Below are 22,552 nucleotides of genomic sequence, written 5' to 3' on the forward strand. Positions count from 1 at the left end.
ATAATCAAAGAGAGATTCATTATTTCTCATCTAGCATATTCAAAATCACGGCGAATACCTTGTAATTTCACAGCCATGACTTGAGCATCACCCTTGAATTCTTGCTTAAGTACATCCTAAGCATCCTTTGCAGTCTTTTGATTTGCGATTCTAGGAAAGATCTCATCATTCACAGCTCCTTGTATCAATCCCAACGCCTTTGCATCTCTGGAGATGAGATCCTGATCAGCAAGAATTTACTTCTCATCCATCTTCTTCCCTTCCTTCGATAATGTGAAGCCATCTTCAACAAAGCTCCACATATTGTGACACTTGAAAATTCTTTTCATTCTAATACACCAAAATTCATAATTGACTCATGCGAATACTGGCTAACGAAGATCGGTGCTAGATCCAGCCATTTTTATGCTTTTGAGTTCTTCGTTGAAAACCCAGATGAACACTCACATATTCACTCCCAAATTTAAATATATCTTGGCTTTGAGGCTATGTTAGTGTTTGAGCTACTTTTGAGCTAACTTTCTTTATATATTTGTAATCAATTCAACAAGAAATTGAAATGAACTCAGAGATTGAATATCAAAGATGAATGTTTGGGAAGAAGGAGTATGTTGCTCCCTCGAATCTACGTTGGATTCGATCCACCAAAGTCAGCATACAATGTGGGTTTATAGTCGTTGCTACCCACGCACGCACGCACTTGCACCATGACTGTGATCAAGTGCACCTCACATGTTTTCATTTAACTTCTAGCAAACTAGACACATGCCAAAATACACACCATTGAGATGTTATAATCTTGTCCGTTCATTACATTAGTTGAATATCAACTACTCTAACACTTAGAACATTTTGACCTTCATCTTCTTCTTCTTTTCTTCAGCTACAATGCACCTATGATCCAGCTTCCATGCTTATCCACCAACAGCAGTGACAGTGGCAACGGGTAAAGGATGGGTGCCATCAACGAACTTCCAGAGGTCGTGATCAATCAAAAGAGGCTTCATTTGACAAAGCCAAGTAAGATAGTTTGAATCGGAAAGTTTGAGGAATCGTTCCATGTTAGGGCCAGGAAGGGAGAAGGCAGACGTCGACATGGTGGAAATGCAGATTTCAGGATCAAAAGAGAAATGATACTATGTAAAAAACCTAAAACAGGTCAACCGAATTTGTAGAAGCCTTAGCTTTCATTCATTCATTCATTCAATCGTATAAATACATTTGATTACAGAGGCCTATTGGGATACACATTTTTCCCATCTATATCTCAAATACAAGATAACATATATCACTAACATTGGATTTGTTCACTAGACTAACGGAAATGGTTTTTGATAAGGACTCTTGTTTATTTTGTCCATTTTTTATTAATAAAGATTAGACTATTAATGTTCCAGATAGTCAGTCATAACGTTGCTTCTTCGCCTTCATTCATTCATTCAATCGTATACAAATATTTTATTATAGAATCCTATTGGGATACAAAGTTTTCCATCTATATTTCAAATACAAGAAACATATATCACTAACATCGGTTTTGACTAAACTAACGGAATGGTTTTTGATAAGTACTCTTGTTTACGTTGTCCATTTTTTATTAATTAAGAATAAACTAATAATGTTCCAGAGAGTCGGTCATGACATTTCTTCTTCCGCACGTTCAGCTGTGCGACTATGAAGTTCCTTCTAGCCCCTTATGCCCTTCTGCATTTTGGTGGTGACTGTTGTCCAATTTTACACGTCGCTGTGATCCTCGCAAACTTCCAAAATAGGTAGTTTCCGTTATTCAGAACACTGAAGCTGACTTCTTTTATTCAAGATACACAAAACAAGTCGCATGACGAAAAACTTGTATTATATAAACGTCGTTCCATTTCCGGAGTGATTTTTCAACGTTGGTAAATATCCTTCTCCTTTTTCCTTTTTCTTTCTGATGAATCATCCCGCTAATGTTAGGAGATGAAAAGTAAACTTTGATCCATTGCCAAATTACCCCAAAAAAAAAAATTGCCACGGAAAGATGCTGTGAGATTGAGATCGACGAAAGACACTAACACGTTCCCATTTGCAATAATTGGTCCTTTGTTAGCTGACCTGCCATGTGCTCCTGCATGCACTCGCTACTACCTACATTTACTGTAAATTTTGTTTAATTGTTTATGTGTTTGATCTTTTTATATCCAAATTTGCATGCATTTACGAACCATACCACAATGAGACCCCGCGTGTAGACCAATATGCATTAATTGAAGTGGTTGAGTGTTATGTTAAAGTAAATGTAGAAATATAGAGAATAATTCAAATGATGATTTTGAGGTACGACTTGAATTGTTTTTTTAAGGTGTTATTTGTCTTCACTCAAATGAGTTTGCTAAAGGGTTTTTGGCAAATCATTTCCAAGATACAACAAAGTATGAAATATTCGATTAGCAAAACCGAATTATATTCCCTTAGAAATAACTAGAAAGAAATTGTATGAATGTGATGGAGAAAGAAGAGAGCAAGGAATGTTCTGAAATTGTGTGTGAAACATTATGCCACAATAGGTATTTATAGGCATTAAAGCACTCGTTCATTGAGTCCTTTCATTTTAGTTAAAGATATACAACCCTTCTTAATAGTGTTGACCCAAAAGATATGTCTTCTATTTAGAGTTTTCAGAAAATAAATTTAACTAATTACATCTTTTAATTATACTCATACAATTTGAGTAAACATTATGTCTTTTAACTAAAAATTGTAACCATTCAACAAGATATACAAGGTTGAATGAAACCCAATCTTTTGTAAAGGTTGCTGACTGTAACTTGATGCGCACTGCAGCACCAAATCATATATATATATATATATATATATATATTCTTGAAATATTCAACATGTTAAGTTTTTTATTTCTTTTTTTAAAAAGGGATCAGCTAGTGGTTTCGTCACAACAGCCTACTTTTTCGGAAATTGGGAAGACTCACAGATCATTTCAGTCTCATCCTAATCACCATCGTACAATTCACTAGGAGCAAAAATTAAACTTGGGACGTGCCGTGTTGAATAAGGATCTGAAATTCGTCATCAATCACTAGACCATCCAGTAATGGTTGGTTAGTTCAAGACGGTCCAAGTGCGTACATGAGAGGGTAACATATTTTTTCCAATAATTGTTACAGCCATTGTCATTTGCCAGCGGAAGAGGACAGGGCCAAACAAAAGTTGAAACTTGAAAGCAAGTGCGTGGACTTCTATATTTAATGGAGCTTGGTCCCCATGCATCTTCTTCCGTCGATTTCATTCATCGGGTACTTTTAGACACTTTCCATTTTTCTGTGCAGAGATAGTCTTAGTTGTTCGACTTCAATTTCCTTTTCGTCGACTTTGAATAATAATGTTGTGGATTCCACTTGGCCATTTGGTAGGTGGATGGTATTCAAATATGGAGTCCAAAATATATGAACAAATTAATGTCTATCTCTCAAATTTTATCTTTGTTACATTTTATTCTGAATTTCAAGCACGCAACGAATTAAAAACTTTAAACCTCTTTAGTTTGTTACAAAAATAACTTTAGGGTTCATTGATAACAATTTTAATTTTTGTTTACATTTTTATTTTTTGTGCTTGATACAGGAGAAAAGTATATGGGAAAAAATGAGGAATCATGAAGAATGGAAAAGAGGGGGATAAATAAGAAAACGGATGAAAAAAAACTAGTCAAAATAGTTTTTGGTTTTTTATTGTGTGGCTTTCCTTATACATTTCTTAATCTCCTCCGCCATCCTTTGGTTGCTCTTCTTCATCTTTTTTTTTTTTCTCGTTTTTTTATTTTTGTGTGTGTTTCCCCTCTATCACTAACACACAAAAAAAATTATTAAACGAATTCATAAATTGTTTATAATATGAGCATCAAACTCAATTTTAACCAAATAACGATAATCTTGATGACCTTATAAAATTGTGGCGAGCTTGACACGGCGGGATTTATATATATTATTTTGGTTAGGTTTCTAATTTATGAATAAAAATTGTTCTACGTTTTTAGCTTCTTGCCGCCCTGAAGGTTGCATCTCACGCACGCAACCGGGCGGCGGCCACTGACTGATAATTTATCAAATATGTAAATGGTATAAGCTCCTTTTTCAAAGGTTTCAAATCTAGTTACGAAATGTGGTTCGTTAGTTGATAGACTATTTTAGTGGAAGTCAACATATGTTTAATGTAAATGTAAATATATACATATATATATATATATTGATTTATTAAATTGGAGAGCCATTTTGTCAATATATACATATATATTGAATTATTGATGTTAAACTGGAGAGCCAAAAGTGTTTATTGGGTGCCGCCAGCATTGAACAAGTATATCCCAATGGCAACACACCAAGCCTAGCAAGCTGGGGACCAATTTCATAGCATGATCCTGTATTTATTTTTTTTCTACTAATACACGGTTTTTAGCCGAATTTGAGACTTCTAAACTTTTCATTATTTTGCAGAGTCAAAAATTACAAAATAATCGACTAATTAAATATACACTTCTTGGGCAATGCTGGAGACTAACTATTTAGAATTTTAGACCAAATGTCATAAATAATATGAAGTGGTTATTGATGATTTAATTATTACTTATATGTTGATTAACGTATTTATTTTTTATTAATGACATATCACATGATTTATAAACTTGATTCAAAAAACTGGTCTCCTTAACATTACTCAACCGACTTAGCTTCCTTTTATGAAAGAGAACTTTAACGAAAAGTTTTCAGTACTGTTCACTTTGACGAAAAACCACATTTTTACACAAAAAAGTCAATCATGGTACTATTCATTTTACCATTTATTTTGTCCTTATTGTTAAAACTCAAAGTTTTTAAGCATTTTTCATTAATTTTCCTTTTATTTACTAGTGTTTTATTTTTACATACAAAAGTCAATGACAGATAATCCCACCTCCTATTTATACAAGTCATTCTGATTCATACGCTTGCATCAACTTTGCCATCCAATTAAATTTTAAAGCTATTCTTGCAGTTGCAGAGTCCATCCCTACCCAAATCCTGACATAGATACACACACACGCACGCGCACACACACACACACATATACGCATTTTCTATCTATATACATTGATCAAGTTATAAGATCAACCACACACGAAAAAAATATCAAGATGGAGAACCACCACCAAAAAGCTACCACTGGTTTCTCCAAACCAACCGATTACAGTACAGCCGGAAGGGTCATCACCTGCAAAGGTAAGGGGTTCATTTTTTACAAGAAATATTCATACTTTCTCATTCTTTTATGTCTATTTTATGAAACACTAAAACTTACATGTGTTTGTGGTGGTGAAGCTGCTGTTGTATGGGTTCCAGGAGAACCTTTTGTCATGGAACAAGTTCAAGTCGATCCACCTCAAAAATTGGAAGTTCGAATCAAGATCCTCTTCACCTCAATCTGCCATACTGATCTTAGTGCTTGGTTAGGAGAGGTATGTATATATAATATATAAATGTCTTTAAGTCGATACACACACACATTAGTATATTTAAGCGAACCTTTCTTGTTACTTTTTTATAGAATGAAGCACAACGAGCCTTTCCTCGAATATTAGGCCATGAAGCTTCCGGGTAAGTCATGTCTAACACCAGTTTACAGTACATATAACACTGACCTTATAGATAACAATATCAACTAAATATCGATCAAAATATCAATCAAACCATTAATCTTACCCTTTTTAGAATTAAACCCCTCAAGTTAATCTTTTTCTATTTGTTGGGAAATGAACAGAATTGTTGAGAGTGTGGGTGAAGGTGTGATGGACATAAAACAAGGGGACCATGTGGTACCAATTTTCAACGGAGAGTGTGGCGAGTGCAAGTGTTGCAAGTCTGAGAAAACCAATATTTGCAGCAACTCTGGAGTGAACGGATTTAAGAAGGTGATGACTAACGATGGAAAAAGTAGGTTTTCGACCAAAGATGGAAAAGCAATCTACCATTTTCTCAACACTTCAACTTTCAGTGAGTATACAGTGCTTGAATCTGCTTGTGTTGTGAAGATCGACCCTGAGGCTCCTATGAAGAAGATGACCTTGCTAAGTTGTGGTGTTTCAACAGGTGAGTCATGCATCAAATGTGTTGCATCAGTCAGTTCATGCTTTTGACCAAAATAAAAAATCAGTGTACGTGTTTAATCGTTTTGGTTATAATTTATAATAATCTAGGGGTCTATTAAGATCAACTTGTCCCTTGGCAACAACCACACGTTACATTCTACTTTGAGATTTTTATTTTAAAAATGCTAAAGACACCAAATAAATTAAATTCTGTAAATCAAATGATATATGGTTATTGATTATTAGATTTAAATATTAATTAATGTGCTTATTTTCAACATTTAATTTGTAAATTTAATTTATAAATTTAGTCTCCTTAGCATTATCCTTTTATTTTTTTTATTTTTTTTTTCATGTGTGATCTCAAATTCAGGATATTTGGTCAATCATACGTATATAATATTGGTATTGTTCCCTTTAATGAAAAATCACATTTTTACACTAAAAAATCAATCATGGTACTATTCACTTTACCCTTTATTTTGTCATTATCGTTAAAACTCAAAGTTTACAAACCATTTTCATTAGTTTTTCCTCTTTTTTTTCTTTTTTTTTTTGTCATGGCACCATCAAATAGCAATTTCTTATTACCGCATCATGTGAAGATAAATTTGTATATGGTTAGGTCAGTTTTGTTGATTCTTTGCACTCAATTTTGATGTAGTGGCTATAGTTGGATTCATCCTCTTTTTTAGGGATTAAATAATGTTAGGGAGACTTAATTTGGTGACTAAATTTTGAAAATTAAAGGATATGGAAGTTAATGATTGATTTATTAGTTAAGCGTTGATAGACGTGCTCATTTTTATTATGATACATTATTTAGTTTGTAATTTTAGTCTCCAAATTTAATCTCCCTAGCATAACTCTTAAGGATTTCATATATCTTATTAAAATGAGATGTTATAATAATAGTGTACTTTTCGACATATGAGTAATTCTCGAATATCAAGAGAGCCATTAAAATGATTTTGAACAAAGGATGGTGTTATTGTAAAAACAATATAAAAAAATCTATCAACTTGAAACATTAATGTTTTGTTAATTTTCTTTACAAACGAATAGTGAAGTACGTATTTGAAAATCGTGTCCCTTCTAATCTTATTAATTTTATGGGGACTTGTAGGGATATCTTTGTGAGTAACCATCACCTCTTTGTGTGTAACCATCACCTTAAAATTAAAAATTTACCATCCATTTTTTCTTTAAAATATCTTTAATATAGTGCATAGTGATAATTCTTCCTATCAAACAAGGCCTTACAATGTTAATAACAGCTCACGCTTTATTTTGGTATTTAATCTTTTATTAAATATTCTATTTCCGTGAAATATGATATAGGAGTCGGTGCTGCATGGAATACTGCTAATGTGCAACCTGCCTCAACTGTCGCCATTTTCGGTTTAGGATCCGTGGGACTTGCTGTGAGTTTCTTAACCTTTTTGTTGAGTTGCCGAGACTTTGCTTAATGATGATTTTTTAGGTATAGTAAATACACTTTTTCACTTTAAAAAGAAGGAAATGTGAAGTCAAATTCTCATATTAGTTGTAAGCGTTGTATGTTCACCAGTTATTTTTTAACATACACGATTCACCATGTATTAACTTATACAAAATATGTCAATGCTTAACCCAATATTTTCTACTAAATTAACACGAATATGAACTTAAATTAAATTTGAATGATTTTGCTTTATAATATTTAATTTAATTGTTCCTTAATTTCGTACTCAACTGGGGTTTCTTAATCCCCAAATTACTCAACTAAATACGGCTTGCAATCTGGATCAGGTCGCTGAAGGAGCAAGAGCCAGAGGAGCATCTAAAATTATTGGTGTTGACATTAACCCCGATAAATTCATCAAAGGTTCTAGTTTATATTTGATCTAACGTCTAATTGTAATTAGTTTTTAATTAGCACTTATCTTTGGTTTCTAACTGAGTGTTTAATCGTTATCTCGTGGGAGTCACGTACTTTATATACATTAATTTTTCGCGTGAACCTTATAGGTCAAGAAATGGGAGTCACAAATTTCATAAACCCAACCGAACTTGGAAAGCCAGTGCATGAGGTCAGTAGTTTTACATTAATGTATACACCTAAGTTCCCAACTAGAAAATTGAACTATCAACAACATAATTAAATTCAACTGTCAATCTTGTGTGAACCGTTGTCATAGTTGTTGATGTCATGATGCAATGCTATTACGTTATTCTATTAATGAACGCAGAACGCAATATAATTATGTGAGGTATGCAATCATATTAAACAATGCTAGCGCCACACGCTCATACAGTGTCAATAATCGCAAGATAAATATCTACTAGCATATTCCACGACATATTTACTATCTTACTACAAGATCATGATTTGTGTAATGATAGAAAATTTCATTTTATTGACATGGTTGCAGAGGATAAGAGAAATTACAGATGGAGGGGTGGACTATAGCTTTGAGTGTGTAGGTAACTTGGATGTTCTTCGGGAGGCCTTTCTGTCCACACATGAGGTACTTAATAACTACCCTATATTATATATGTTTTTCAATTTCTTTTAAACAGAATTATGGCCGAGAAGATATAATGTTCTCTTACTTATTGCAGGGTTGGGGGTTTACTGTGATACTGGGAATTCATGCAGCCCCAACAACGCTCCCTTTCCATCCAATGGAGTTGTTTAATGGTCGAGGAATTATTGGGTCTGTGTTTGGAGGCTTCAAAGGGAAGTCCCAACTCCCTCATTTCGCTAAACAGTGCATGCGTGGGGTTAGTCGAATTCCACTAATCTCAACCTCTTTTAGTTCAATGTCCAACAACATCAAATGCTTACGCCGTTAGACTATGAAATAAAACCATGTTCAATAAGATATTATTGTCCGAATGTGTGGTTCAAATTCACAGTCTAACAACATAAACATATGTATCACGAGGCAACATTACCCGTAGTAATTAATTTCCATATCTAAACAAGTTTTGTTGATTTTGTGCTTTTCAGGTTGTAGGTTTGGACAAGTTCATAACGCATGAGCTTCCATTTGAGAAGATAAACGATGCATTTCAGTTGCTCATTGAAGGCAAGTCATTGAGATGCGTTTTGCAACTCTGAGTTAGCCATTGATGCTCTGCTAGCAGACGTTATATATACATATATGTACATATATATAATATATATGGCCAGATTAAGCTACTGTGTTCTTGGATTGCTGTACTTTACATGCAAATGGGACTTTGGGTTTACTCAAACTAGGCTTTGAGTTAATACGATTTTCTTACCTTTTTCTTTACCCTCTCATTGTGATGTATTTTGACGAGTTATTCTAATTGTGCGGTGGTATTATTATGTTGGCTTTGCACATCTCTCTTTACTTCTGGCCATCAAATCAAATAAATCAAACAGCAAAAGCTGATCATAGGACTAAACGGGGTATTATACAAAGAAAAAGAAAGTGTGATTATCACTTTCTTTATCCTTCATAAAAAAAAAAAAAAAAAATTGAAGAGGATAAAACAGCTCAAGGACCCTGTATTATTGCACTAATTTTTAAATATTCTCACTAATATCATTAGTTGGTTGGCAGGTGGACTAAATTACTTTAGGTCTTAAAATAAACCCTGACTTTTTCTTCCTAATCTGTCTTATCTTTTTTCAAAGGCAACAACAATAGCCTCGACCAACCATGGGGTGTGGAGCAACTACCAAGTTTTCAAATAAAACCCTTATAAAAGCACTTACTTTTTCTTTATCATTACGTTCATTTTCCAAAGACGACGACAATAGCCTCCGCCTAGAAGTTGGCGTTTAGAAAAATGATTTCTGTACATCTTTGTTCTTCTGCTCCACCTTACTTATTTGGGCCTTTTAATCCTCCTTTAGTTATTTGATTCAAAAACCGGAAATAAATCTGTATTAATTCATGAGAGAGCAATAGAATCTTTCTTTCCCTCTGCCTCTCCACAATTGCATTTCAGCCCCCTCGTTGCATCCAAAGAAGAGTAATACAATTCATAAAAACCGTGTTTTCAGACCAAAAAAGAAGCATTGCTGATATTGTCTCAAGACGGAACAAAATATGGTGTAGAATCCTCATTCCTCTCAACACATCCAGTAAAATGCGGCAGTCCAGGCGTGCCCCGTGTGTGCTCGCACGCTCGCAAGCGTAAACATTCGTGTATGTATGCAACACAGAGAGTAATCCATGAAATATGAACATATTCAGTCCAGGCAAGGCAACCATTAACAAAAGGGCCACATTTCTTTGAACTTACAAAGGGCTGTTAAAAAGGGGGGTCTTCATGTGTCGCCAAGAACTACTTTGCAACGCTTTAGTCTAAGGACCGGACCAAACCAAAAGGAATAATACATCGAATCGTCATTTAAGCCTCAAGGTTTTTTTGTCCAACTCTATAGTCCAGGACATCATAATAAACCTCTAAAGAGAACAAAAGATCAAAGGCCAAGAAAGCCGAGGACAAGTATACGACAAAACGCAACGACCAGAGAGGCACGGAGAACATCTTTACATAGTTGTATGTGTATTTAAATATATTTCAGCTGGATACTTAAATCAGTCTGGAATGCCGAAGATGACTCAATGTATGGGAAGGCGAGGAGCGCGTGGACGAACAGGTGTCTTTGAAGGACTTACCCTGCTTGTACAAGACGCCATACATTAATATACCAAAATGAAGCTTATCTCGAAATTATATAACTCAGTGGGGTAGGAAAAACAAAGAAAACTCCAGTCGGAATATAGATCAAAAAGCATGCAATGGCTGGACGAGTGGAATGAGGGAAAGCGGCTAACCTGATTGGCAATGATCCCAAAACCACACCACTACAGTTGAGAGCAGCAATTGCACTTTCAGCCTGCAGGAATGGAAGTACATTACAATTAGGCTTTTATGACTTGCAGCATTGAATCTGGAGTTCTATTTTTTATGTGTATAACTATGTAGGTGGATATCAAGTTTAACGGAACTCAATTTGCAATCCAACTTTTTCACTAACATATCTTTGCAGGCTTTCTGGAGAACATGCATGCTATGGGTTTCATACATGATTCAAGCCACTTAACAAATCTTTTGATTTACTTCTACTCATCTGTTGCTATAGAAATCAGGAAGTGTGCCTAAGAAATGCATGTTTCCAACGTCCTTACATGCTCTCGTGCCCCTAAATTTCACAACCACTAAAATATTCCCAGCATACATACATCAACACTCAAGCAATACAAATCCTCCCTTACCCATACCTTCTGTCCCGAAAAACCTACCCTAAACTTTAGCATCACCCGACAGATTTTCCCAGAGGAGAAACACAGAAACTTGGGTTTTGTTGAGTTGTTTCTGACAATGGAGCTGAAAGGCATCAACCACTTCAACATCACAGTTGGACATTAACGCCAACAAAAATAAACCGTTTGGAAACACCACCACTCTCCAAATATACTCTCTTAAGCAGCAACCAAGCTTCTCAGTTGATTATAGTACGTTCCACAATGCACAAAAAATTTAATCTCGAAGAAAATGAAACATAACTAAATTGACAAGACCTAAAAAGTCTTCCCTCCAATACACTAATTTGGATATCACAAGATAGGTACTGCAAAAATAAGCTTACTCCATAATAAACACATGGGCTGGAGAGGGCATGCAAGAACAACGTTGTATGACTATGGCAAAACGTTGTTTGACAATGGCAAAAAAGGAAAGTAAAAGCAACAATAGGAAAATAAGATATACTTGTCAAAACCAAAAACAGGACCTAAGAATCAGGGGGAAGGAGAAGGAGCCACACTTAATAAGTGACACAACCTCACAAACAAAGGTACGAGAACAGGAGAAGATCTATGAGACATGGTCAGGACAACCACTGCTCAGACAATGGTACTGTTTAAAATTTCTGGCAGTTTACCACATGACGTCTCTGATTTCAAATCTGACCCATTCCAAGAAAATCAAGATCCCATATATTCTCAGCCCAAAAAAGCAAAAAAAATCTAATAAATTCATTTCCACTTTTAACATAATTAATCACCTTTTATACCCAGACATACAGAAAATGCCAAGAAACTTACGAGTTTTAAGTTCTTTGGATACAATTTTTCATTTCTTCATTCAACATACCTTGAAACTAGTGGGTTATCTATTTCAAACCAATCCTAGACACCCAACGAGTTTTAAGTTCTTCGGATGCAAAAACTATTGTTTACAATCACCAACTAACCTTCAATGAACCATATACTTGGCCTTTACTAAACTAAAGACCCAAAAATATCCTAGCAAATGATTTCATGACAGAAAGGATAGAGACGAATGAACTTCAACACACAACACAGATTTTCAAAGAATATTCTCCCTCTATCAGAGTCCTACAGCCCCATTCCTTCTAATCATTTATCTTATCCCTTTAAGTAGCAAATGATTTCTTAAATAGCAAATGCTTTGCATCATTTAGAAACATTAGTCACACTTGTAAAGTGAAAATCAGAGAGGCATTCAAAAGTTGAATACTAATCAGGAAAAATAAGAGAGTTCCATGTATTACTACATAATCCACGTTTATACCTAGCCTGTCGTCATGGCCTAAAAGCTAAACCAAATAACGATATGGAAAAATAATAAAACAGCATGCAGAATGTAGAGGAATAAGCAATTACCATCACAAACTCAACAAAGGCAATGCGAGTAGAGTGGTGATAGTCCCCTAGTAACCTCAAACGATAAACCTGCATCAGATTCATAAGAGATGTCTTCATGAATAGTCCAATACATTAGAGTGTAAACGACATAATAGCATTGTTGCCCAAAAATGAAACGTAAACTACAAACTTCCAATGAAATCACAAACCTCTCCACAGACAGATTCAAAAAAGAGTTTGACATCAGCTTGAGTAACCTGCGCAAATGCAGCCATATAAAATTTTAGAATTCACAACTTGGGCCACATCAATGACAAAAAATTCCAAGAAACTTACCTTTTTGTCAATATTTGTACAATAGATAGTTCTTGCACACATCTCGCGTTCGTCTTCAGTCTGAAACCATAGTACAAATGGATAAACAAGTTACTATGCAAGAACATATTGATTCCAAAAGGCTAAAACTTTCTCTGGTTCAGAATTTTGCAACTGTCACAAAAGAGTAGACTCACCCGAGGCAAGAATGTGGGGTTAACAGGCGCAATAGCTGTCTTAGAGGGCAACACCCTAACGGGGTAGAATCCAAGCATTGTCCCGGCCAGACTCAAAGCAACTCGTGCACCATCTGCATAATGAAAAACCACAAGCCGATAACCAATCAGTATCACAAATCATAAAAACATCTATTCAAGCTTATGCAGCCACATGATCTCCGCATACACCATCTAAATTACCTTCGTCAGTGAACTCAATAAAGGCAAAACGGAGAACAGAATTAGGGTCACCACAAATTCGGCAGTCAACAACCTTCAGCAACAGAAAAGTGAAATTATTCAAAACCAGAATTTACAATCAACCAATTACAGAGCTCTTCGAACGAAGACCATTACCTGCCCACAAGTAACAAAGAGAGCTGCAAGCTGTTCCTCAGTGACCTATGTCCCAAAAAGACGAGCACTTTAGTCTCACACGCACCCAAATTGAAAATGCTAATCACAAACCAAAGGAAATAAATGTGGTCATTTGTACCTGTTGATCAATGTCAGACACGTACACGGTCCTTCGGATTCTATCTTCCCGTTGCGCTAGACTAGTCCTGCTGTTGATTCTCCGTTTCCCTTGATTGTTTCTCTGATAAAAAACAAACAGGAAAGCAAAATAGAAACTCCCGTTAAATTTAGTTCCCTAATTCTTCTCCAAAAACTTAACCAACACAAAATACCAAACAATACACAATTTTCCCATTCATTTTCTCAGCAACCAAACAAATAATAAAAAAAGGAAAGAACCCAGAAAAGCTGAAGTCTTATACATACCCGTCGACCAGGAAAGCCATTAGCTTGTCCATTTAAGTTCCTGTTCTGCATCATCAGTGCCATGTTAACAAACCCAGCACTGAGTCCATGGCCGTTAGCCAGTGAAGGCGGCACGAACTCCTCCGCCATGGGGTTGAGCTTCGAGAAGAGCTCCCTCAGCTCCCTCATATCCCGGTCCACGTCGTGATGATGATCCCCATTACTCATCTGAAAATCTCCGCCGTTAGATCTCTGCTGCTGATGATGATGATTCGCCACGTGATCAAAGCTCCCCAGCTGAGCCGCCACCACCTGGCCGTTGCCGTTGATGTTGCTGTTTCCATTGGGGGGCGGCGTGACCATCACGTACATGCTCTGATCGATGCGGTGCCGTAAAGGGGCAGCGGAGGCGCTGTTAAGCTTGGACTGATCCTGATCGTTGGATGCGGCAACAACACCACCGTCCTGCGTCGTAGCAGTCTCCGGGTTCCGATTCGCCGAGTTCGACCCCACGCTCTTTCCGAGCTCCACCCCTGCATTCTCAACCACTGCCATAGCTCTCTCTCTCTCTCTCTCCTCCCTTTTTCTGAATTGGGTATTTTAAATAAGTAAATAAAAATTAATTCTTTGATGGGTCGATCAACAGCCAGACAGAGCCTAAGAACAATCGCGCCTCGAGATCACTACGGAGAAAACGAAATGAAAACAGTTTTTAAAAACAACCCAAAAATTATAAAAACGACTCGGAAATTCGGGCAGTGATTTTTGGGGGTTTTTGTTTTTATCTCTCTGCGTGCTGTCTTTTTTTATTAGTAGAAGAAGGAGAGTGACGAACCGAAAAAGGAGGTTCCTTTTCGGATTGGATTGGATCAAACCTCTCCCTCTCTCTCTCTCTCTCTCTCTCTCTCTCTCTGAGTTGTGAAGATCGTCTTCAATTCCAATACGACATCGTCTTAGGAGGCTCTTCAACTCAGATTCTGCTCTGTCTCTCCTCTTTCTCTCCCTCCCTCCCTCCCTATCCTCAAAAGTACTGCCTCTTTGTTTGATCGTCTGTCATGCATACATACATGCATACGCATCCGCATCCACATGATGGTGATGGTAATGGTGATGATCATGATCATGGGATGTACCGCATTGTATGTGGACAGGTGGCGGGGTGGGACTGGGGGATTAGGAGGAAGGGCAGGCGATTAATTGTGTGGGATCATTTTATTGGAGGCCTTCTTTTTTGACTTTTCCGTACTATTTGGATTTTTACGTTAGCGGGAACAGCCGGGGCTTTTGTGTCATTTTGAATTTCACGCGTGGTTAAAAAGTATAAAAATCCAAGGGAGTAATTTGATCGATATTTTTTTTTCCAACAAAATTATCACGTGAGGCATATGTTAGGTAAATTGGACTTTTTATATGGTTTGGTTTAGGATTGTGGTGCTTTAAAAAAAACAGTTTATTAAAAAAATCAGAAACATTAAATGTGTTTGGTAAAAAATCAAAAATGTTTTTTTTTAAACTATTGTCGATGAAATTAAAAAAGCATATAAAAGCATAAGTAGGATCTACCAAATACTTAATAACTTTATTTTACAGCTGTTTTGATGTGTTTTTACATAAGATTAATTTTTTTTTATTAAAAAGTTGATGAAAAAATAATTTTAATAGCACTTCATTATATATTGTCTTTTAATTAATTGAGATTCACTCGTTAAATTCCGTAGAATTATTTGATGTGCTTTCAGTTATTAAATTCATACTTAACAATTTATATCATACATCGATGTAAAACACCTCTCATGCAGCCATAACTTGCAAATTCGTTAAAATTTTGACAAAAGTAAAGAATTATCCTTTAACCGGAACAGTTTAAAATTGTAAAAAAATAATGATAAATTGCACGTTCAAAGTGAAAATTTGTTGATAAGAATTTTCATTTCTAATTGTTGTTAATGTTTTATTTCATTTACCCTATACTGATAGAACAAATTTACCTCGCGGTGAAAAAATTAAGGATAGTATTATTAACATTCTTATTTTTATCTCTCACACATTTTTATTAATTTTTTGTAATTAATCTTCTTTATTTCATTTGATCTAACAATCAAAAATTGAGAAAAATATGTAAAATTAAAAATGAGCATGTGAATATTACTGTCACAGCCCGTCCCGAATTAAAGTTATCGATAACATGAATTGACAAAATTGCCCTTGATCGGTTGGTGGTGGTGTGTGTAAATGGGCTAAGGTTTTGGACCCAATCAAATTTTATAGTTTTAATTGTTTGGTTGGTGACCCAATTTGGACCACACACTCACTCTCTCTCTTTCACCCATTAACCCTTCTCTCTATTTTTCTCTTGGATTTCATCCATTTCCGTACACCTTGTACGGACAGCCCTCAAACCCTTCAACCAGTCATAGATCGAAGACTTGAAGGTTAGTTTTGTGTTCCTTGTAAGCCCAGGATCACATTGATACCCTTAGTTGGTCGCGAGGACGTCGGGATCGTGAGAACTAAGAACCTCCGATTTGATGCACTGTTCATGCACACATGAATGTGAAGGTTTCAGTGGGTTTTGAGCTTCTAGGAAGCTTTAGGACTTCTCCACGAAGCTCGGAGAAGAAAAATAAGGTGAATTGGACGTCGAGAAACCCAGTTTCAACAAGTTGCAGAGGTGACCGAAATTTCGAGATTTCTTCGATGAGATTTCATGGCTTTTGGAGCTTAAAATTGGTAAAGTTGTGTTCTTCATGTTTAGAGCTTCATTTTGATGAAAATTTCATGAACTTTGGTTGAAAATTGAAGAAGATATGACGATTTGAAGTTTTGTCCAGTTTCCGGCAACTGCGACGACAACTTGGGATCTGTCGGAGAAGAAAGGAGAATATTCCGTCAAGTTGACGGAATATTCCTAATGGAGGGTAACGGCGTCAGGTAATTTGGATGGAATATTCCTTTATTTTGACAGAATATTCCTAATGGCAGTTAGGAATTCCGTTAGGCTTCCCTGTGCATGGCCGCGCGTGTTGCCGTGCCTTTGCCAGCGCGTGGGACGTCAGAAAAAATTTCTAAAAATATGGAGATGTTCGTGAGGTTGTGTAGATCACGTTGGTATATTCAAACATTCCATTTGAGCAATGTATGAAAAGTTATTAGCTAGTATTGGTTATGTGCTTTAAATTAACGTTTTTATAGTTGTTTCGCATATAGGGGAGACTTATCCTGAGGACGAGTGCAATCAAGGGCGACTCGGGGGGCTACGACCCTTCGACATACCAGTGAGTGGGCTTTTGGTTTTTAGTATATACTTATATACTTGATATTTTCCCAGAAAATGCGTTTAAATGAAAGTATGCCTTGAAATGCCATGCATATAAATTTATGTTCAGTATATGAATTAGTATATGATGCATTATATATAATTGTGGTGTTGTGGACACTTAGGTAAGCCTAGGTGAGTTTATGGATTGTGAATGTGAATAACGGCTGTGATTAATTGAGAAACATTGAGCTCATAAACCTGTACCCCGGTGTTAGTGATTTAGCTAGAGATATAGCACATGCCTGTTTATAATGTCACCTCCCGCACTATATGCTCACATTGGATCCTATTTAGGTGCATAGTCATGTCGTACAGACCATTATAGCTCGTAAGTGACTAGCGATTTATCGCACAGTTATCATGAGAGCGTAGTATATCATGAGAGCGTAGTATTGAGCATAACTATATTACACATAGTCTTGTTGTACAGACCTTTTAGTGGTTTCGACTTGTGTGCAGTGTAGCGCCGTATAGGTCATTTATAGTGACTCCCGCTAGATTGACTAATGAGCTATAAATTTAGCCGTACAGACTTATGTAAGGGTTCCGACTAATGTCTTATTTTCCATGAATTTATTTTCACCTGAGTTACTTATTATGTTTATATTTTGGCATGACATACTTATGATTATGAATATGTGTAGCATGATTTGAATTGATATATATAGATATATGTATATGTTTATATTCTATTTTTGGGAAAAAGTATACATGTTTTACGGCGAGGGGTTAGAGCTTTTGAAAGTTAAATGTGTTCTTAAAACCTTTGTTTTTGCCCACTCACGTTTTCTATTTTGCACCCCTCCAGTTTTTAGGTAGACTTGTTGTTGATGGCATTGAGGATCTCGGCAATTCTGACAGAATAAAATATTCGTAAGATATCTTTTGGAACTGTGTAACTAGTACTTGTCCTACTGAACTGCACCTAGACTCTTTATGCTCTTATTAGGAGTATTTACTCTTGTATCTCGCTTCTAGCACTTTATGCTTATTAGCACACGTTAGTAGCTTTCAGTTTTTATTTATTCGTATATTTCTTATCTTTATTGTTTCCGCATTATGCACATGACTACGTCACCCTCACGTAACGGCCAGCACGTCTTGATCTCGATCGGACTGTGTCAATTACTATCCAAAAGTAAAGGACGTATGGCCTCCAATTTGACTTTTGGGCATGAGAGGGGTCTTTCGAATATTAAAATGTACGTGGCACCTTCAATAATACACATAGAAGAATATGCTCCCTTGATGATATGAATATTGGTGCGTCATTGTACATTTGTACATTTTTTATGTGTTCAAATTTTTTATTTTAATATTTTCCTATTTTGTGGTTGTCAAACGGTCAAAATTAATAATTTGTTCTTATTTTTTGTTAAAAAATCATAATTTGTTCTTATTTCTATTGGGGCGTGAAAGATGATTTTTTGGTCATTATTGCAGCATCCATGGGAGATTGGTTTCAAAGGAAAGATTAAATTTTGTAGTAAAGCAAATGATGGTTTTGAAGACAATAACAAATGACAATTAACTATGCTAAATAAATAAATATTTTAAATATGGTTTTGAAGATAACTTAATTATTTAATCTACTAACGTTATTGTTTGTAAAAAAAAGTATTATTAGCACATAGTAAAGAGAGAAATCCAAACACTAAGTTTGCTTCTTATGACATTGTTGCTGCAACGATGTGAATGGCCAAGTAATTTATTTATTTATTTTAACGAGACTCATATATTATACTTAATAATTGACTCACTCAAATTAGATTTAAGTGTTCCAACTCACTGTGAGAATTTCATTCTAACTTTCATGCCACTCTTAATCATCTAACGAGGAAATTCTCATGACCCACCTTATTTGACGACCCTCCGAGATAAAACATCTTAAAAAGTAAATTTGGAGCAAGTCCAACCACTCATAAGCCACATATATCACATAAGCCAGTAAAAATCTCTCGTGTTAGCATATGAAATGGTTTTTATCAAAAAATGCACGTTCATGTTTAGCTAACTCATAGTTTGGTTCTTTATGTTTTCAACTCATTAATTTCGTCCCTTATTTATTTCTCCTTTCATCAATGTGGTCCTTGTAGTCTCATTTCGTTATACTTTGTTGACATGGAAATCGTGTGGGACGCAAATTCTCTGCCCTCCCACTTCCCGTGCCCTCCTGTTTGTGTGGTCATGGTTAAGCCACGTCAACATTTTATACTACTATTCATTTTTATCTTATTATCTCTATAAAAAATAATATAAAATGTTGACGTGGCTTAACCGTGACCACACAAAATAAAAGGTCACGGGGAGTGGGAGGGCAAAGAATCTGCCTCCAATCGTGTGGACCCACATAGCCAATTATATTATGTCATGTGAATGAAATAAAAGAAATCAGTTTCCTTATCTAAAAAGAAAAATAGTTTAGAATTTCATAACGCCTTAAACTTTTTTTATAAATAAAATCAATCAACTTAAAAGTAACGTTGTTAAGTCGGGAAAATCTAGGATGGGTGGGGAGGTGTGCGATGACGTGGTGGAGCGGGTAAAGAAAGGGCCTGGGGAAACTTGGGTGGATGTGGAGGTGAGCGACGATGTGGTGGAGGGGGAGAGAAAGGGCTCGGGAAATCTAGGTGGTGGGGGAGAGGGTGATGGCAGGGTAAAGGGGGAAGAGAGGGAAGAGTGTGGTGAGTGAAGGGTGGGAATCACGATTAAAAGGGGTTGGGATTGAATTTGGTCGGAAAATGCAGGAATGGAGAGGCAACTTCAGCCTAACCCCTGTAACTAATTAGCAGGGGGTGAGTTGGGGATGAGGTAACTTCGGGTAGGGAAGGAGAGAAAGAGTGCTTTTTTTTAGTTTTTATTTCTTTTGTTTATTTTATTTTTCTTTTTTGTTTCTTATTGTTTTAAAATTTTAAAATATTTCCGAGAATAAGATTTAGTCTATGTGGCGTCATATGATTGGTTTTATAGGCACAATTTAGTTTCACGTCTAGCATCTTAACATACTTTTTAACGGAATTTGACATCGATGACCACATTGATGAGCAAAGCCAGTAGCGGAGCCAATGCGGGGGCATTGGGCTCCCTTGACCCCAATAGATTTGCAACTTATCCCTTTAAAAAATAATTTGACCCCTTTATCCCTTTTAATTTTCCAATCATGCCCTTCCCTTTCTCATGCTATCAGTTTCGCCACTTCTCCCATAACCCAGTCCACACCAAATATGAAAGAAGTCATCCTTCCTCTCAGCGATCTCTCTTGTTCTCCAGGTCGCATTCTCCCGGTTTGGTGTCCTTCCTCTGGTAAACTTATCTTGTATGAAATTTCATTATTTACTTGTCTAGGTTTTTAAATTCGGGGAAGGGAGAATCTGAGTGAAAGAGGGGTGGGAAGAGTGAAGAGATGAGGTTTGCAGTGAGTGCAAAAACAGAGGCTCGCATATAGGTCTACTGGGTGCCTCGCCAAGGAACCGAAGGTCCCGGAGGCGATCGGAGAATGAGACTCGAGAAGAGAAAGTCTCAGGCTTGGTGGAGGAGGTTGTGAAGCCAATAAAAAGGCGATCCAAGAAGGAAAAGCTGGACTTGGTTCTCAGTTTGCCATCCCCAAGTTCATTATCAAGTAAGTCCCAATTGGAAATTGCTCTCTTTTCTTTCTTTTTTTCGTTCTTTGGTCTTTACATGTTTCACAGGTTCTTGTGTTTTCACTGTTTGGTTTTGCAGTCGATGATGAGTATCGGGGTAGTCCTGATCAAATCGGGCAGCTCATAACTGCTCTGATTATGTGGAGAAATGTTGCAAGGTCGACCCTTTGGTTTGGTTTGGGGTCTCTCTTCTTCCTTTCCTCTTACTTTGCCAAATGAATCAACTTTAGGTGACTATTAGTCTACTGCTACTCTCATTCACTTTTCCCACATTTGCCCCATTTTAATTTTAGCCTATAAAAAAACATCTAATCTTAACCAATTCAATCATTTCAGCATTTTCTCAGGATTTCCCAAATCGGACTTTTGTTTTTGGGTGCTTCATTTGTCTCCAATTCAATCTGTCAAAAGTACTTGTTGTTTCCCTTTCGGCCATTCTTTTCTTTGTTTCAAGGGGCTTCATTTGTATCCAATGCTCATTCTTTTATTTCAGTTTAATTTAGAAGAGCCATCCATGACTCTCAAGGTAATGACAAACAAAACATTAAGGCAGTGTTTGAATTCGGAATTGCTTGCTTTGTGTGATGAGTAATGAAAGCTCAACTTTTATGAGTTATAGGTAGCTCCGTTCTTTCTTCTGGGAGTAGAGTATAGGCATCTTATAACATTTTGGAGGCTCTGTATGCTTGGTATGCCCAACTTCTAATTAACCAACTCTGTTGTCGATTTTTTAAAGCTATTTTTTGACCCAATTATCTTAAATTCTTTGCTCTGCCACTTAGCGAAATAATAAATAAAATACAAAATTGATTAGTTTGAAACATAAAAGATTATTGATAAGTGCTTCAAGATGCTTCGCAAATCGTAATGTGGCTTTGTCTCAACGCTAACTACCATTTCACACACAAAATAAAATTACCAAAAAAAAAAAAACTAGGGACGAAAAAATTGACATTTGGTTCGAAAAGAAAGGTCCATCGGACCGTTAGTGTGTCCATTCCCAAAGCCTAATGAGACCCATTCCCATTGCTAGTCAAAACACAGTGTCTCGAATAGGGATGACAATTCTAACCGTTAAATTCGATAACTGTGAATAACCGTCCGAATGGATTGGATTTGAATATGAAAATTCGGTTCTGGTATGGATATGGGGAAAAACCGTGAACTTTATTCGGTTATGGGTTTGGATACGGTTATGCCATCTCTAACCGATGGCTGGCCAGAAGGCTCGTTTTAGCCCTTAAGTCCTCCAAGATTCTCCAAGATATTAATATTTTAATGAACAGTACATGGTCATATTTACCTCCGTCTCCAACCGAAGGCCAGAGGGCCAGAGGGCTAGATGACTCATTTTAGCCCTGTCACAAAAAACCGTTTCCAACCGAGGGCCAAAAGGCCATAGGGCCAAACATAATTTATTATTTAAAAACTACAACTTAAATTCAAATCCAATGGCTAGAAGTTATAGGAAAAAAATGGAATTTAAAACAAATATGAAACAAATTTTTGTGAAATAGAAGTTATAGGAAAAAAGTGAAATT

General features: G+C 36.2%; 2 protein-coding genes across 2 annotated transcripts; one reads left to right on the forward strand and one right to left on the reverse strand.

Moving 5' to 3' along the window:
* Positions 1 to 4,973: 4,973 nt before the first annotated feature.
* On the forward strand, positions 4,974 to 9,455 carry LOC126625850 (alcohol dehydrogenase-like 4). Its single transcript, XM_050294956.1, has 10 exons — positions 4,974 to 5,249; positions 5,349 to 5,485; positions 5,575 to 5,624; positions 5,788 to 6,116; positions 7,457 to 7,539; positions 7,907 to 7,982; positions 8,126 to 8,187; positions 8,530 to 8,625; positions 8,720 to 8,881; positions 9,111 to 9,455. Exons 1-10 carry the CDS (start codon positions 5,165 to 5,167, stop codon positions 9,219 to 9,221), a joined length of 1,191 nt encoding a protein of 396 aa, XP_050150913.1. The 5' UTR covers positions 4,974 to 5,164; the 3' UTR covers positions 9,222 to 9,455.
* An 850-nt stretch (positions 9,456 to 10,305) lies between these two features.
* On the reverse strand, positions 10,306 to 15,032 carry LOC126625851 (polyadenylate-binding protein-interacting protein 11-like). The gene is made up of 10 exons (XM_050294957.1): positions 14,073 to 15,032; positions 13,786 to 13,887; positions 13,647 to 13,691; positions 13,491 to 13,563; positions 13,269 to 13,381; positions 13,093 to 13,152; positions 12,966 to 13,013; positions 12,775 to 12,843; positions 10,921 to 10,982; positions 10,306 to 10,762 (listed from the first exon to the last, which is right to left on the reverse strand). Exons 1-10 carry the CDS (start codon positions 14,604 to 14,606, stop codon positions 10,705 to 10,707), a joined length of 1,164 nt encoding a protein of 387 aa, XP_050150914.1. The 5' UTR covers positions 14,607 to 15,032; the 3' UTR covers positions 10,306 to 10,704.
* Between the last annotated feature and the right edge of the window lie 7,520 nt (positions 15,033 to 22,552).

The sequence above is a fragment of the Malus sylvestris genome, chromosome 6, assembly GCF_916048215.2.
Source record: "Malus sylvestris chromosome 6, drMalSylv7.2, whole genome shotgun sequence".
Taxonomy (NCBI): Eukaryota; Viridiplantae; Streptophyta; class Magnoliopsida; order Rosales; family Rosaceae; genus Malus; species Malus sylvestris.